Below are 17359 nucleotides of genomic sequence, written 5' to 3' on the forward strand. Positions count from 1 at the left end.
AGATTTCATTTTTATTTTATGTGTATGAGTGTTCTGTCTGTACGCATGTCTATCTACCACTGCCTGCTGTTACTGGTGGCTATGAACCCCACGCCGCTATGTGGGTACAGGGAACTGAACTACTGTCTCCAGGAAGATTAACCCGTGCTCATAACCTGTGAGCCATCTCACCAGCCTTTGTTTTTTTTTTGTTTTTTTGAGACAGGGTTTCTCCGTGTAGCTTTGTGCCTTTCCTGGAACTCACTCTGTAGACCAGGCTGGCCTCGAACTCACAGAGATTCACCTGCCTCTGCCTCCCGAGTGCTGGGATTAAAGGCATGTACCACCACCGCCAGGCCAGCCTTTGTTTTTACTTAGGTGTGTGCACAGGGAATATGTACACTTGAGTGCAGTTCTGGAGGAGGCCAGAAGGAGAGCTGGAGTTACAGGCAGTTGTGAGCTGCCTGGCTGCTAGGAACCTAGCTCAGGTCCTCTGAAAGAGACAGTACCTGCTCTTAACCATCTGTTTAACAGGTTTACTGGGACTGTGGCCTAGCGTTCCTAGTCTGTTAGAGCTGGATTGGAGTTTTTGCCAAAACTCCAGTAACAACAGAGACTGGAAAAGTTACGTGAAATTTAAAGATTTATATCTTTAATTTTAAATCTCTGAATCTATCACTATATTTTACTTGTGTGAATAGTGACATATAATTAATAAATTGATCTGACTATGTAAGATTAAATTAAAATGTCTTTTGATGGGCTAGGTCCTCCTGGTTAAAATTTTGTCTTAACATAGCTGCTGCCAGAAGTCCTGGCTGGGTTCAGTCCACCAAAATCGAACGAAACCACCCAACTGAAACCCAAACCCAAACCCAACCAGATCAGCTGCAGTCGAGAAACTGCCATTCTGGTCTCATTCAGTTACTGGCTTGTGCCATTTGTTGTCTTCCAAAGCCAGAAAAATTAGATCAGTGGTGTTGTCTTGTAGCGGTAACGCCCGCGCTACCACCACCGTTCACCATGTCCAAGCGAGGGGCTGTGGATCAAAGAACAGAGACAAGAACAGCGAGTCATTCGTCTCAGCAGAGGGCCAAATGCCGTTTATTGAAGGAGGAAGGAGGCCTTAAATACAGGCTTACAGCACAATGGGAAAACCCCCGAAGGGCAGAAGTTCGCCATCGATGTTTTACATTCTTGCATACTAGCTGTTTACACCAGATGCAGGATACAGAAACAAAGAACCTCAGGTGCAGTGAGCGTTCAGGAGGAAGGAAACCTGCAGGGAATCAGTATAGGAGGACCAGGAGGGGGTCGGGGTGGGTCGGCGGAGGCCAGGTCCCAACATTGTTTCACAACTGTCCAATCACGAATGTAGCCAGAGCGGAGGGCAGGGTTTTAAACCCTCTCGGGCTTTCTCTGGAGCCTGCCATCTTGAACGCCTTTGGGAGTTTCGGATCCTGTGCTGCAGAGGCGCAGAAGTTTTTGGGTCCCTTGTCGCCCTGTGACCTGTTCCCCGCGTGGCGGTCCCGGATTCTCACGGATACCTCGGAAGCCAGGAGATGGTGAGTATCCGCCTGGAGTCCCTGAGAGGACACGGGCTCCGCAGGTCGGCCCTGGAGTCTGCTGTTAGGGTCATGGGGTCCGGCTCTCCTCCAATACGGGGTGGGGGCTGTGTAGACAGTGGGGACTCTGGGTCCCATCTTGTTCCGTTCCGGGATGGTGCTGGGCAGGCAGTGGGGTCTCTGGCAGAGCTGCTAGTTGTCCACCCTGCGTTGTGATCTCAGATCCTGCTGAGCGAGACATTTCTGGGCAGCTGTGTGCCTGCAGCATCACTTCAGATGTGTGTTAATCACCGGGATCTCAGGAGAGGATCCCTATGTATAAGCTTGCGTGGTTTCCCTCAGCGGTTGTGGGGCAGGATAGGTCCTGGAGCCAGATAGTTGCTGCTCCCTGCCACTTTGTTCTACATAGCCGATTAAAACTTCACTCACCAGGTTAATGTGCTGCCTGTCGGATTTTTCATTATAAAGTTAGTTGCTTTTATCGTTATCTTGTGGAATTAAAATTTTTTTATTGTTGTTATTTTTGTGTGTATACATATGCACGTGCATATGGAATGCCCGTGGAGGCCAGATGAGGGCATTGGATCCCCTGAACAGAAGTGATAGCCAGTTGTGAGCGACCTGACGTGGGTGCTGGGAACCAAACTCCGGTCCTCTGCAAGAGCAGCAAGTGATCCCATGGAGCCATCTCTCTAGCTTGGGAACTTCTTAAATATCTTGCATAAACCGTCATAGTTGATACAGAAACTTTTAAAATTCTCTGTGTGTTTTGCTTTGGGGAATGAAATCTCTCACATTTATTGAGGTACTGGCTTTACCAGTGGAGGTCCTGAAGCTGATCTTAGTGTGTAGGTTTTCATTGTAGTACATCTTCATGTCATGGATATATTATTTGCCTTGTATTTTGAGGAAAAAAAAAACCCATATATTTCCAAGTGTCTTAAAAATCTAAAATATAGTGTAAAACAGATTGTAAATGAAGAATACGGAAGAAAATGTAAGACTCAGATGTTGCTCTTATTTTCTGTTGTTAAGTGTGTGCATATTAATAGTGTCTGAAAAGGAAGCAAAGCATAATTTCAAACAGATTAGTAAGTTTTGTCTGACAGCATATTTCTTACTTTTATCAAAGTGAAAATGTCTAGTCTTTCTCCCTGCATTGGCAATGCTCTTCAGCACTAAGCCATCTCTTTAGCTACCCCCACCTCTTTAAAGACTCGAGTATTTTCTCTAAGAAGTCTACCACTTTGGGTCTTGCTGCTTTCTTATTTCCATTATTCCATTATGAAAATTGCTCTGAATGTTCTTTTAACACTTAGACTTTATTTTGGCCTTTATGGTTCTTTTGTATGAATTCTAGGTCAGATAACCTTGGGTAAAACCTGGTCCTTACCGTTTACTGGTTACTGCTCTCAATTTAGACATTCAGATTTGAACACCTGGGCTCTGGAGAGATGGCTCAGTAGTTAAGAGTGCTTGCTATCCAATAATGAAGACTGGAGTTTGGATCTAGTACCCACATTACAAGCCTGGTATCCTGCAACTGCCACCTCCAAGGAATCTGATGTGCTCTTCTGGCCTGCACCCTTCGTGTGTGTGTGTGTGTGTGTGTGTGTGTGTGTGTGTGTGTGTGTGTGTGTGTGTACGTACGTGCCCCCAACACACACACACATACACAGACACAATCTTTTAAAAGATTTGAAAAAATGCTAGTATATTTTAAAAGATCAAGAAACATTTGTAATCTTTGTTGTTTATAATAAAATGTGAATGCCTTAAAAAACTTTTTCAATGTAAATTCCCAAATCAAGTCTTAGTGTTCTACCCAGTGTCTGTTGTTCAAGATTATGTGTCACCATTATCATTGGTGTTTCCAACTCGAAGCTGCCGAGTCAGAATCTTCATTTTAATATTCTAATTTATGCTTGTATACATTAAAATTTGGGAGTACTCTTGTAACTCATTGTGAATTTCTCATTTGAGGAATACAATTAGTTTATTTTTTAAAATATAAATATAATATTTAATATATTTATTCCTTTCTTGATGCCTGTCTTTAAAATTTCATTATTTCACCAGATGTTATGGTGCACCCTTTAATCCCAGCTCCTGAGAGGCAGATGCAAATGGATCTATGTGAGTTTGAAGCCAGCCTGGTCCATGCAGTGAGTTCTAGGCAAGCTGGGGCTATACAATGAAACCCTGTCTCCAAAAAAAAAAAGTTGATTATTTCATAAGAATATTACCTACATTGGTTTTGTGGATCTTTTATCATCTTTTTGCAGAGTTAGATAATATAGAAGCAAATATAATTGCATCAAATATTTTAATGATTAATTAAGACTACTGTCAGAATGAGTTCTAGCTCTTTTCATCTTTGGCCAAATTAGGAACTCTGTCAATGTTAATAATAGTTAATATGTTATTTCTATTTCTTTTAGGACCTGATGACATTTGGTGATGTGGCCATTCATTTCTCTCCAGAAGAATGGGAATGTCTGGACTGTGTTCAGCGGGACTTATACAGGAATGTGATGGTGGAGAATTACAGAAACCTGCTCTCTGTGGGTGAGGACAGCTTCCCTCAGAAATGTGCTGCCAACATTCATTCCCTTCCTCTAGGGAATATCTCCTGCATACCTTTATACTGCATGAGTGTAGTCCAGATTCTTGCTTTTCAGGAAAAAATGAGTTATTTGTATAGGTAAAATTTTTGTGATATGCTTGTAACCCACTCCATTTCTTTTCTTTCTTTTTCTTTTTCTTTTTTTTTTTTTTTTTTTTCGAGACAGGGTTTCTCTGTGTAACAGTCCTGGCTGTCCTGGAACTCAAACTCACTAAGATCTGCCTGCCTCTGCCTCCCAAGTGTTGGGATTAAAGGCATGCACCACCACTGCCCAGCTGCCCACTCCATTTCTTGAGGTAATACACATTCTTCATTTGTGGTAGTTATTAGGAACTCACTGGTATAAAAACTTGCTACATCATAAAATAGTTTCTTCCCTTTGCTTTTGATTTGGTGGTGGTTGGAAGTAGATCCCAGGATTTACAAGTTAGAATTCTTCTGTCAGTCTCAAGAACCAATGTTTGGAGAAACAGACTTCTAGAATCTTGTTATATTTTTTTTAAAAAATAAATATTTCTTTATTTTATGTGTATGTATATGTGCACGAGTAAGTATCTGTGCACCCATGTGTGCAGGAGCCCATGAAGGTCAGAAAAGGCAGTAGATCTCCTGGAAATGGAGTTTCATATATGTGAGCTTCCATGTGGGTACTGGAAACTGAACCCAGGTGTGCTTCAAGAGCAGTAAGTACTCTTAACTGCTGAGCCATCTCTCCAGCCCTGTTCAATCTTCTTTTGTATTAATCACACAACTGGAATAGAGATGTCATTAGTTCCTTTTGAGAGTCTCAAGCATCGTAAGTCTTTCATGGTCACTTTTCTAGAGCGAAGGGAAGAGCCTTGGAGTGTGAAGAAACAAGAGACGGTGACTATATGCCCAGGTGACCTGGACCAGCAGGTCGTTCTTCAGTGACCAGTTCCTGAGAGAGAATGGACCAGGGAAGAAGAGGCTAGGGGAGATAGAAAGCTGGGGTTGGGAGGTCTTGCACAGGCTGTCTTATGCCAAGCGAGTTTATTAAGAAGCACGACGGTATTTTTTTAGTTATTTTTACTTCAGGTGCACCGGGGTTTTGCTTGCATGTATGTGTTGCCTCTTTGCTCATCTTCTCATTTCCATCTTTCCGTTGTTTTCTTTGTTCTTATTTAGGTCATTTAACATCCTTTAAATGGTGGATTTCTTTGGCTAATTCATAAACCTGAGTTTTTTTTAGGGTCAATTTCTAGAATTCTAGGTTCTCAGTTGAGCCAGATCTCCCTGTCTCTGTATATTGTTAATTTTCACTGAGATTTGTCCGTTTTTAAACCAGTGAACAGTAGATTAGTGAAGCTGTTGTGGAAAATAGTAGAGAAGTTACAACAACAACCAAAAAAAAAAAAAAAAAAAAAAAAGAAAGAAAAGAAAAGAAAAACTTAGAACAACCTCATGACCCAGCAATTCCATGGCTGGATGTTAGGTAAGGAACATAAATCATTCCACATAATAGGGAGCTTTACTGCCATGTCCAGAGCAGCATAAATAATCAACCCAGGTGGCTTTCCATGGACAAGTGAGTAAAGGCACGTTAGATTACAATAGATTACTGTTCAACCATAGAAAAGTAATCTAAGGCAACATGAGTAACACCCTGGGTTTTACATTAAATGAAATAAACCAAAGAGAGACTCGCTCATGTGGAGTCTGGAAAAGTTAGCCTCAGTGGCTTTGCCCATTGGGAGGTCTAGATTATATTAAAGGCTACAGGACATCGTTTAATAGATTTAAGACCGTCAGGAGTGCTGCTGTGCAGCTTGATGAGTAATTATTTTGTCTTCTTGATAAGTGTTAATAGAATGGATAGAAATTTTTCTAATCACAAAATGATAGTTGTGTGAAGTAATTTATGTGTTAGGTCCACCATGTGTATTTATGGTAAAATATCACAGTGTATATGATAGATACATAGATTTTTAAACTTGTTAATTAAATAAACTAAGAAGTAGTACATTTTAAGAAATTAAAAAGGACAGTCATCTGTCTGAATTTATGCGTTGTCTCCATCCATGTATTATATATGGTCTGGAAATGACCTACAATAGTCATATATATGTGTGTGTGTGTGTATACACACATAACACACACACACACACACACACACACACACACACACACACACACACACACGGCTGATCTCTGAGTTCAAGGCCAGCCTGATCTATATATTTCTAGGACAGTGAGGGCTACACAGAGAGACCTTGTCTTAAAAAGAAAAACCAAAGCCCTGTGTTTTTATCTGTGGGTTGTTTTGCTGCTCTTTTCCTCCCTGTGATAGAGTTGGGGGTGGTGCAACCCATCCCCAGACTTTGGAGGACACTTGGCGACAACCAGCATGCTTGGGTCTGAAGTGGGGCAGGGAGGAACCATGTTTCTAGAGCTTGCTTCTCAATGTGCTTAAACAATGTGTGACAGTTTACCAAGGTAATGTGCACTCTACCAGGTAATACGACAATCAGTTATAACCAAATTATTGAAGCCTCTCAAATATACTTCACGGTTTTTTCTCTGTATATGTGCTTGCATTTTTTTTTTTTTTTGAAAAAGTTGACTCGTATTTCTTGTTCTCCTGCCCCTGTTGAATATATGTACGCTATCATTTCTTTGGTATTATACCTTTGGTCTCTTTTGGCCCAAACTGCCAAACTGGTAGGACTTTTGTGTCATGGTCGATAGAAACCAGTTTTTAGATAGTCCCCAAGAAAGCCAGGAGTTTGTACATGTGTTTTACCCTTTCTTTGCTCTCCTTAGGAAGAGGAAGGGAGGTGGAGATTGTTTCCCTAACTTCCAGTGTTGTGTGGGGCTTGGAAAGCTGTGGTTATTAAATTAACAATCCCGGCTGCATGACCTCCCAAGTGCTGTGTTCATCTGGAAGGTTTAAATATCGAAATTTCCTCGGGGAGCTGCCCTGAGGAAATTTCTTCCAGAGTCCTGGGGAGGAGGCTAAGGATGGTGTGGGGTAATCCAAGGGTACTCTATTGAATCTACATACATGCAACTCTTTATTCCATTCACTTTATTCTTCTGAGTCGGTTCTCTTTCTACACAGTTTCTGTTCTGCTCTCTTATTTAGCTCCTTTCTTGCCTGATTTCTCTCTACATGTATCTACTGTTCCCTCTAAGTTCTATCTTAATTCTTTCATATTAGTTCTGCCTCATCTAGGTTCTCATCCATCTAGTTCTTTCCCATCTTGGCTCCTCTCCCATCTCCTTCTTCCTCATCTTGTTCTTCCCCATCTGGCTCTTCCTCATCTTCCATCTCGTTCCTCTAATACTCTCTTCTAGCCCTTCAATCTAGTTCTTCCCCGTTTCAGTTCATTCCTTTCTAGTTCTTACCCATCTAGTTCTTCCATTCTCTTTCTTTTCTCAGTCTAGTCCTCCCAAGTCTCAGGTTTACAGTTATATACCCATGCAATAGCAATGCTCTGGCTAAGGCAAGGTCGCCAGGCTTGAATTCCCTAAGGGTCAAAGGGAGGGGCAATAAGATTTACACAGAGGAGCAGTAATTGCCAGCCATCATCTGCAACCCAAAAGGGAGGTGACTAATGGGGAATAGAATCAACTGAGCTCTAAATTCGGTCAATATCTGAGCAAGGGGGATTTTATGTGCTCAACTTTGTTCTTAGAAGTGGTTAGTTAAAGTGTTAGGAGTCTGTCAGTGACGAGTGGAAATAAAACTTCCTTATTTTCCTTTGGCCCCTTATCTGTCAAAACTATTTTGGCTATTGCGGTTTTCTGGCAGGGCAGGGGAGTGCTCTTGGTGGCTGGGCAGCCTGAGTCGGCTTGATATATCTGTAAGTAGAAACCCTCAGGTTCTGAGTTAATAGTTAAAGGTGGAGCTAAAACTAGAGAGAAGACTTTGGAAAGGGGAAAGTTAAACTTAATTAGCATATCTTCCAGGCCTTCTCAAACCTATAGTCTGGATGCTTAATTATTCTTAGAGAGTACAGAGGTATCTCTGATAAGATACTTTTGGGGATGGTCCTGGCCAGATGCTGCTAATGACAATAATGACAGAAAGGCCTGAAGTTAGGGATCCTGGCTTTGTCACTGCACAGAAGGTTATCTAAATATTCCATTAGTAGAGGGGAGATTGTGCCCAATGAGTGATGGAAAAGCTACAATAGCACATGAGAAATTCATAGTAGGAAACGGCTAATAATCAAAAGCCAGTATTACCAAGACTCCTTGAGCCTCAGCTTGACCTCTGGAAGGCCCTTGGCTTCTTCCAGGTGTTAGCTTGTCATAATCGGCTGAAATCCTACTTCATGTATCTTTGGCTTGCAGCATCTACAGATGGATTTGGTCAGCATGCTGGTACCTGTGGGTAATGAGTGCCTTGGTTTTGCTATCTGCTTCTCTGCTAATGTCCTCTCTTTGCTCTGATTTCTTATGTTGTGTGTGCACAGTATTTTCACTGAGTCTGGTCATTTGTTTTTATTTCTTTCAGTGGTCTCTTCTCATTATACCCAATACTTTTCATCGAAGGAGAACATAAAGCTTTCGTTCCAAGAAGTAATAAGAAGACATGAAGAGTGTGGCATTGACAGTTCAAGTTTAAGGAAAAAGTGGGAAAGTGTAAGTGAGAATGAAGGTCAGAAAGTGTGTTACAGTGGACAGTGTGTGGCTAACAATAGTACAAACGTCTCTGCCCAAAAGACTCAGGTTATGGCAGGTACCCAGGAAGAGCCCTACCTTTCAATAAGCAAATGTTCCCAGCGACATTGGAAATGCACCTTTCCTTTGCAAGGAAACTGGGGACATCTGAAAGGGGCCTAGGTCAAGGTATAACTAGTAAGCTGAACAGTTTAAAACGTAGCACTGGATTACACTTTTATTCAAACATTTCTGGAGATAGATTAGAAAATGAATGTATTTCTGAATGTGATCAGTTTGAGAGTTCTTTTACAAAAAAATTCATTATTTTGCAGTGAACGAGCAACGCCTTGTGCCAAAATATACAGTTTTAGTGAATGTGGGAAAGAATTTTCTTACCCATCATTGTTTTTTGGTTTTTTGACACAGGTTTCTCTGTGTAGCTTTGGAGCCTGTCCTGGAACTCACTCTGTAGCCCAGGCTGGCCTCAAACTCACAGAGATTCTTACCCATCATTGTTAAGTCAAAACACAGATACAACTATTTGGGAAAGGGAGGGCATGTTTAATGAAACTACACAGACTGTTAGTCGGAGCTGTATCAAAAATAATTACCAGGATATTTATATTGGAGAGAAAACTTATAAATGCACTGAAACCCATAAAGACATTAATCATGGTTCAAATCATAGTAAACATATTCCTTTTCCAGAGAATGTTTACAAAGGTAACAGATGTGTCTTTCATCAGGGCTCAAAAGATCTTCATCTGAGTTCCCACCTTCAAGACAAGGCTTTCAAATGTAAAGAATGTGGTAAGGCCTTTAATAGTTGTTCATATCTTAATGTGCATCAGAGAATTCATACTGGAGAGAAACTCTTTGAATGCAAAGAATGCGACAAAGCCTTTATTGATTGTTCAGCCTTTACTTACCACCAGAGAATTCATACAGGGGAGAAACCTTACGAATGTGAAGAGTGTGGCAAAACCTTTAACAAACGTTCAAACCTCAGACAACATCAGAGAATTCATACTGGAGAGAAACCTTACAAATGTCAAGATTGTGGCCAAGCTTTTAACCAAAGCTGGCATCTTAGTCGACACCGGAGAGTTTATGTTGGAGAATGTGGCAAGTCCTTTATCAAGTGTTCCACTCTTAGACGACATCATGCCATTCATACCGGAGCAAAGCCCCACAAGTGTAAGAAGTGTGGTAAGACCTTTGTTCATATTTCAAATCTTACTGAACACCAAAACATTCACACTGGTGAGAAGCCATTCATATGTAAAGAGTGTGGCAAAGCCTTCAGCAATGGTTTAAGCCTGAAACGACATCATGTAGTTCATACTGGAGAGAAGCCCTACAAGTGTAAAGAGTGTGAGAAAGCCTTTACTCAGATTTCAAAACTTTGTGAGCATCAGAGAGTTCATACTGGTGAGAAGCCCTATAAATGTGAAGAATGTGGCAAAGCCTTTCACAAATGGCCATCATTTATGTACCACCATCGAACTCATACAGGAGAGAAACCCTATGAATGTAAAGAGTGTGGCAAAGCTTTTACCAAAGGCTCGGATCTCAGAAGACATCACAGAGTTCATAGTGGAGAGAAACCCTACACATGTGAAGAGTGTGGCAAAGCTTTTACCACAAGCTCAAGTCTTAGGAAGCATCATAGAATTCATACTGGGGAGAAGCCCTACACATGTGGACAGTGCAACAAAGCCTTTAGACGTTGTTCGCACCTCACTGTACATCAGAGAATTCATACTGGAGAGAAACCCTACACATGTAAAGCATGTGGCAAAGCCTTTTCCAGATCTTCAATCCTTAGGCATCATAACAGAATTCATACTACAGGGAAGCGTTCCTGATGTAAAGATTATGGCAAGCTGTGTGCGTGTGTGCATGCATTCATATGTGTATGCATATGTACATGTGTGCACATGCATGATGGCATGTGTGGAATTCAGAGGTCAATATTGGTTGTCTCTCTCTATTGCTCTCTACCATTTTATTTTTTTAAATTACATTAAACATTTTGTTTTGTGTGTGTTAATGTGTATGTGTGGGTGTGCATGTGACATGGTTCGTGTGTGGAGGTTAGAGGATAATTTGGGGGTTGGTTGTCTCCTTCCAACATGTGGGTCCTGGGGAGCTAACTCAGGAGGTTAGGCTTGGTTGCAGATGCCTTAGCTGCTGAGCCATCTTGCTGACCTCACTTTAGTTTTTGATACAAGGTTTAAGATTCCCCCCACCCTCCACTGAGACAGGATTTCTCTGTGTAGCCCTGGCTGTCCTGGAACTCACTCTGTAGACCAGGCTGGCCTCAAATTCACAGAAATCCATCTGCCAAGTGCTGGAATTAAAGGTGTGTGCCACCACCACCTGACTAAATTTTTATTTTTAAGAGGATTTTAAAGAATTTTTATCTATGTAAGTGTTCTGCCTGTATGAGTGTCTGTACATTACATGCACTGCCCACAGAGGCCATAAGAGGTCATCAGATCCCCTGGAATTGAAGTTACAGACAATTCATAGTGCCATGTGGGTGCTGGGAACCAAACCCCAGTCGTCTACAAGAGCAATAATAAGTGCTCTTAACCAGTGAGCCAACTCTCCAGCCCTGTCTTTAAAAATTTTTAATTTATTTATTTATTTATATACTTATATGTGTGTGTGCATACATGTATGTTCAGAGGTTAGAGGGCAACTTAGAGGAGTCAGTTCTTTCTACCAGGTGGGTCCCAGGGATTGGACTTAAAGGTTGTTAGGCATGGTGGTAAGTGTCCTTATTCTGAGTTATCCCCCAAGTCCCGAGACAGACTTTCTTACTGAGCCTGGAGTTCATTGATTGGGACCAGCAAGCCCTCAGAATTTTAATTTTCTGAGTCTCCTAGTGCTAGAGTTACTCAAGTTGTCCTGCCATACCCAGCTAGTTTTTTTTTTTTTTAAATTTATTTTATGTGCATTGGTGGTTTTGCCTGCATGTTTCTGTGTGAGGGTATCAGATTTTGGAGTTACAGACAGTTATTAGCTGTCATGTGGGTGCTGGGAATTGAACATGGGTCCTCTGGAAGAGCAGTAAGTGCTCTTAACTGCAGAGCCATCTCTCTAGCCTTTGCTTGTTTTTATTTAATTAAAAATTTTGGTTTTTTTTTTTTGAGACAGACTCTGTAATTCTGGCTATTCTAGAACTCACTATGTAGATCAAGTTGGCTTTGAACTCACAGAGATCTACTTGCCTCTGCTTCCCTAGTTCTGGGATTAAAGGCATATCACACCATGCCTGGCTTATGCCCAGTTTTTAATTTTATTTATTATGTATACAGTGTTCTGCCTGCATGTGTCTTTGCAGGCCAGAAGAGGGCACCAGATCTAATTGCAGGTGGTTGTGAGCCACCATGTGGTTGCTGGGAATTGAACTCAGGACCTCTGGAAGAGCAGTCAGTGCTCTTAACCACTGAGCCATCTCTCCAGCCCTATGCCCAGTTTTTGATGTGGATGATGGGGGTCTGAATTTGGGTCCTTATGCTTGAAGAGCATCCCCTTGCCCCATTGAGCCATCCCCTCAGCCTGCTGGCAGTTTTTTTCTTTTTAAATACAATTTATTTATGTGTATGGGTGTTTTGTCTGAATGCATGTCTGTACATCACAGGCATGCCTGATAGACACCCTGTGAAGACCAGAAGAGGGTGTCAGACCTCCTGGGACTGGCTTACAGACATTTATCACCTGCCATTTGGTTGCTGGCCACCATCTGTTTAGTCATCTCTCCTGCCCCGTGGCAAAGTTTTTATTGAAATGTCAAACATTATTTAATAGATAATTTATGCTATATGCAAATATTATAGATGTAATGAATGTGGGAAGGCCTTGGTCCAAAATATGTATCTCAGAGAATAGTCAAAATATTTACATTGGGAAAAACAATTTTTAAATAAATATAATTACTTCTGTGTGTGTATATGTGATTGTATGTATATATGTATGTATCAGAGGTCAGCTTGGGGGAGTCAGTTTTTCTTCCTCCATGTGGGTTCTAGGGATCAAACTCAAGTTATCAGGCTTGGTGGCAGGTGCCTTACCAGATAGCCTTTTCACTCCAGTGCACCAAAGTATAGTAGAGCAACACCTTTTCAAACTTCAGGTTTTAGTGAATGTAAAAGAATCATGTTGGGAAGAAATCCAATATAGAGAGGATGCATGGCAGCCTTTTATTTGCTTAAGTTGTACATCATTAGTGTACTCAGAGCTATGAATAGTGAAGATAACTCCTATTTGAAAAGATAACATTTCTTATAAATTCAAACTTCCTCTTCATGGAAACAAGAACTCATAACTTGTGCATAAATTAATGTATCTTGTTTGACTAATTCTGCAGAGCTTTTAGCCTGTTTCCCAGACTTTGTAATACCTTATTTGTTATATATAATAAAAATTTAATATTGTATATTATATATACACACGTATTACATAATATGATATAAATAATAGCTTATTTAGATTATGTGTGTGTGTGAGAAAGAGGGTGTGTGTGTGTGTGTGTGTGTGTGTGTGTGTGTGTTGTACTTAATGAGTACTTTCCTGGTATGCTAAAATTGTGCATTGTGGGAATTAATTGCTCTGGCACAGGTGTTTAGCTACTAGACTACTGGGTTAGCAGAATATCTCTAATAACCATTTTCTCATTTTCATTAAAGTTTAAAATTATTTGGAGAACATTCCCATAAATTACATTTTTATTCACTTCATTTTTATTGCTGAAAAGTTAATTATGGGAAAGATAGTATAGGAGTATATAAACTCAATTTCTGAGCTTTAAGTGATTATAAAATTTTAACCTATAATGTTTTTATATGTTACACTTTAGTCTATGAAACACACAAATTTTGGGTTTGAGTTACATTGAAATACATAATTATTACAATATAATGATTAATTTTAGGACTAAGAGATCCATGGAACTAATAATAGCATGTATGTGTCTGAGTGGATGTGTTTGTGTTTTCCTATCTTGATACAGTAATTACTGGCGTGAAAGACAGTTCAGATTACTTCCTACTGTGATTCCAGTCCTGTATTAGTGGATTTTCTTCAGAGCTTCTTGTAATCTGAAGACTGGAGACCTCCATGTCTTCCTTAGGTATGTGTAGGGTAACTGGGTGTAACAAGGAGGCTTAACTTTAGCTTTCCTAAACCCTATATTCTCCAATAAAGAAAATAGCCCGCCCATTCTTCAAAATTGTCATTTTGATTTCTGTGGGGGAAGTCCTCATCTTAGTACCATGGGCAGTGAAGGAATCACTTTCCACTTGTAACAGCCCAGTTTAATTACCCCCCTTCTTTCTAAAGGGGTTAGTTTAGTAATAGGATAATCCATATATCTGATTTAATTGCTCACAGGATTGAACATACTTGCCTTAGTCCTCAGTTTAATTTCCCAGCTCTCAGTTCTGTGAAGGTGTAGAAGGCAAGGACTATGGGTTTTGTCTGTCTCCTGACACTTAAGACGAAACCCATCCCGAGAGTGTGGGAGGGGCAGCAGAAGGGTACTCTAGATTCTCCTTGGATGAGGGAGTGGGCACAGATAGGCAGGACATTGGCAGCCTTGGTCCAGAGATCAGGACAGCGCTTTGGGGACTTTTTACTTACTAGTGGAAGGATTCTAGGATTCTCAAGAGAGACTTTTTCCCCCCTAATCGGCCCCCTCCCACCCCCGCAGCACATCATTTCTTCCTGGGCCAGAGCACACTGTATCCAGTCTTTTGAGTCCATCCTGTATTTTCTAGTGAGTTCATGGTGATCTTACAGAAAAAGAAGAGTTGGGAGTAGGGCATTTCAGGTAACTTCCCTTCTTATTTACAGAATAACTAATTGAAGGATGGTATAATTCAGTTTCCCCTAGATTGGGTATGGTGGTGCATGCCTTTAATCCCAGCACTTGAGAGGCAGAGGTAGATGAATCTCAGTGAGTATGAGGCCAGCTTAGTCTACATAGTGAGTTCCAGGACAGTCAGGGCTATGTGGAGAGACCCTGTCTCAATAACAGCAACAAAAAACTCTGGGGCCGTTTTATCATTATCCACCCCACCCCCACCCCAATGCTATTCAGGCCCTGCATGTGTGGAAAAAGATTTTTTACTAAGCCTTTGGAGGTGTAACCTGCAAGCCAATAGGGACTCCTAAGGAATCATCTGTCCCTATCTGTACAGTGACACCAGGGCTGGGAGACCAATGGAGGTCATCTAATCTTGAGTCAACTCAGTGAAGGGGGAAGTTGGTGTGACCCCAAAGTGCACCCCTGTGATCCTTTCCCAGTGAGGGATTGGTTCTGCTTACCCACACCCGCTGTTCTGGTCCCCACCAGTTTCTCTTCTGTCTCAGTTACCTCTCTGGTTTTTCTCCATTCCAGGATGTACGCCAATTCCTTCTAACCTTATCTGTAGATGGAGAGGTCAAGGCGAGAAGCGCCCTTAGCCACAGACAGCACTCTTCCTTTGGAAGCAGTATAATGATTTCGATACTGTCTGAAGTGATGTAAACCAAAGTCACTTCTCATCTCATGCAGAGTGGAGTAGGACCCCAGTGCATCTCAAACAATGGCCTGAAAAAACAATTAGCCAGCAAGAAGGTGCTGGCCAATTGGCTAAACATGTATTCTGGGAGCTTCTGGTCAGCCAGTGGAGGTAGAGCAAGTGAGGTGGAGCAGAAAGGAGAAATTTTTCTGGCTCTGGATCTCCCTGTTCGTCTGTTCACCTTTTTGAGGATGCAGAAGGGAAAAGGAGAAGGTGGATAAATTAAAGGCTTAAGAAGAAACCAAAGTGTGCAGTTTGTTTTTAATGATAATGGTTGCCCAAATATCCTTAGAGGAAGTTGCCCTACCAGTGACCAAAGAGACAGCCACTCATCTCTCCCAGATATGAGGACTCAGAGGCTTCCAGTCTGAGGAAACAGGATCAACAAAGGAACTGGTGAGGTGAGGAAGCTGTGGCTTGTTCTGCTTCTCTGATTTTCCAGCATTCACCCCAATAACTGGCCTCAGGCTTGATTTTATTAATAAGACTCTTTAAGATTCATGCTACATCCTCCAATAAGGCCATACTTCCTAATAGTGCCACTCCCTTTGGAGGTCATTTTCTTTCAAATCACTACAACTTGTCCAAGTCCGTCCCACCTTGAGCTTATCTGATAAGCCTGGACAGGTCAACGGGAAGGAGGCGGGGGGGGGGGGGGGGGGGGGTGGGGGGGGGGGGGGGTGGGGGGGGGTGGGGGGGTGGAGATGATGGTGTCGGAAGATTGAGCCTGTCAGGGTTCTAACTCCTAGACCTTGGCTTTTAAGATTAGAGTTGGAGTTAGGTTTGGAGGATTAGGAGTTACTTAGGCTTAGGTTTGAAGGTTATGGGGATTAGGTTTAACGATGGTTAGGGCTAAGTGTTAGGGACAAGGAAGGATTAGGGTTATATGGGGTTAGGCCTAGTGGTAGAATTAGTTTTCTGTTGCTGTAACAAAACACCATGACCAAGGCAGCTCATAGAAGGAAGTGTACAGTGATTTACAGTTTTAGAGCGTGAGTCTATGACCCTCATGGCCGGAAGCATGGCTGCGGGCCATCATGGTGCTTGAGCAGTAGCTGAAAGCTCCTTCCACATTCAAAAGTCAGAGGGGTAGGGAGAGAGGGACACAGGGAGACAGAGAGAGGTGGGGAAAAGGGAGAGCTAGTTGTGAATGGCAAGGGCTTTTGAAACCTCAAAGACCACCCATATGACACATCTCCTCCAACAAGGCCACTCCTTCTAATCCTTCCCAACAGTTCCACCAGCTGGGAATCGGGCGTTCCACGGAGCCTCTGGGCCCCTTTTTCCTTCCAGCCATCGCAGTGAGGGGTGGGGTTTAGGTTAGGAGTGTGGAGTTAGGGTGAGGGTCAGCTCCTGCACAGAAGTTCTGTTACGAAGAGCCAGGCACGTACTGTAACCTGCACCGTGCTGCTGTCCCTCCGTGTGCTGAGAGCCGTGGAGCAGCCAGTGGAACACGGGCAGCTCTCCAGATAACCAAGCCAAGGAAAAAGGAACCCGAGCGTTCCAAGAGGTTTCTTTTAGGCCATAATGTTTCACTTTTAGTCAGAAACTAAAAATTGAATTCAAGTTAATAGTTGTCATTGAAGAAAAAGGAGAGGTGGTGGTCTTCTCAGACATCTTCCTAAGTGTTGTCAGAAGGAAAGTAACACGATTATTTTATGGTTATCATTAATTATTAATTAACTAGTTAATTAATTATTTTTTGGGTAGGATATCACTTAGTGGCCTCTAACTCACCCAAGCATAAACACAAGCAGCACATCGACTTTAACCTCAGTAAGATGTTTATATGCACAATGTGTGTTTACACACACACACACATATACACACATACACATACACACACACCCATAGACACACATACACACATACACACACACACACACATACACACACATACACACATACACATACACACACACACCCATAGACACACATACACACACACATACACACATACATATACACCCACACACATACACACACAC

General features: G+C 41.9%; 1 protein-coding gene across 1 annotated transcript; it reads left to right on the top strand.

The window, feature by feature from the left end:
* Window positions 1-3991: 3991 nt before the first annotated feature.
* LOC131898789 (zinc finger protein 345-like) lies at window positions 3992-10676 on the top strand. The gene is given in 5 exon segments (XM_059249985.1): window positions 3992-4112; window positions 8651-8980; window positions 8983-9116; window positions 9118-9203; window positions 9296-10676. Coding segments are annotated over 5 exon segments (2043 nt in total). The 3' UTR covers window positions 10668-10676.
* The last annotated feature ends 6683 nt before the right edge of the window (window positions 10677-17359 follow it).

Source organism: Peromyscus eremicus, chromosome 1 (genome assembly GCF_949786415.1).
Source record: "Peromyscus eremicus chromosome 1, PerEre_H2_v1, whole genome shotgun sequence".
In the NCBI taxonomy this organism is placed as follows: domain Eukaryota; kingdom Metazoa; phylum Chordata; class Mammalia; order Rodentia; family Cricetidae; genus Peromyscus; species Peromyscus eremicus.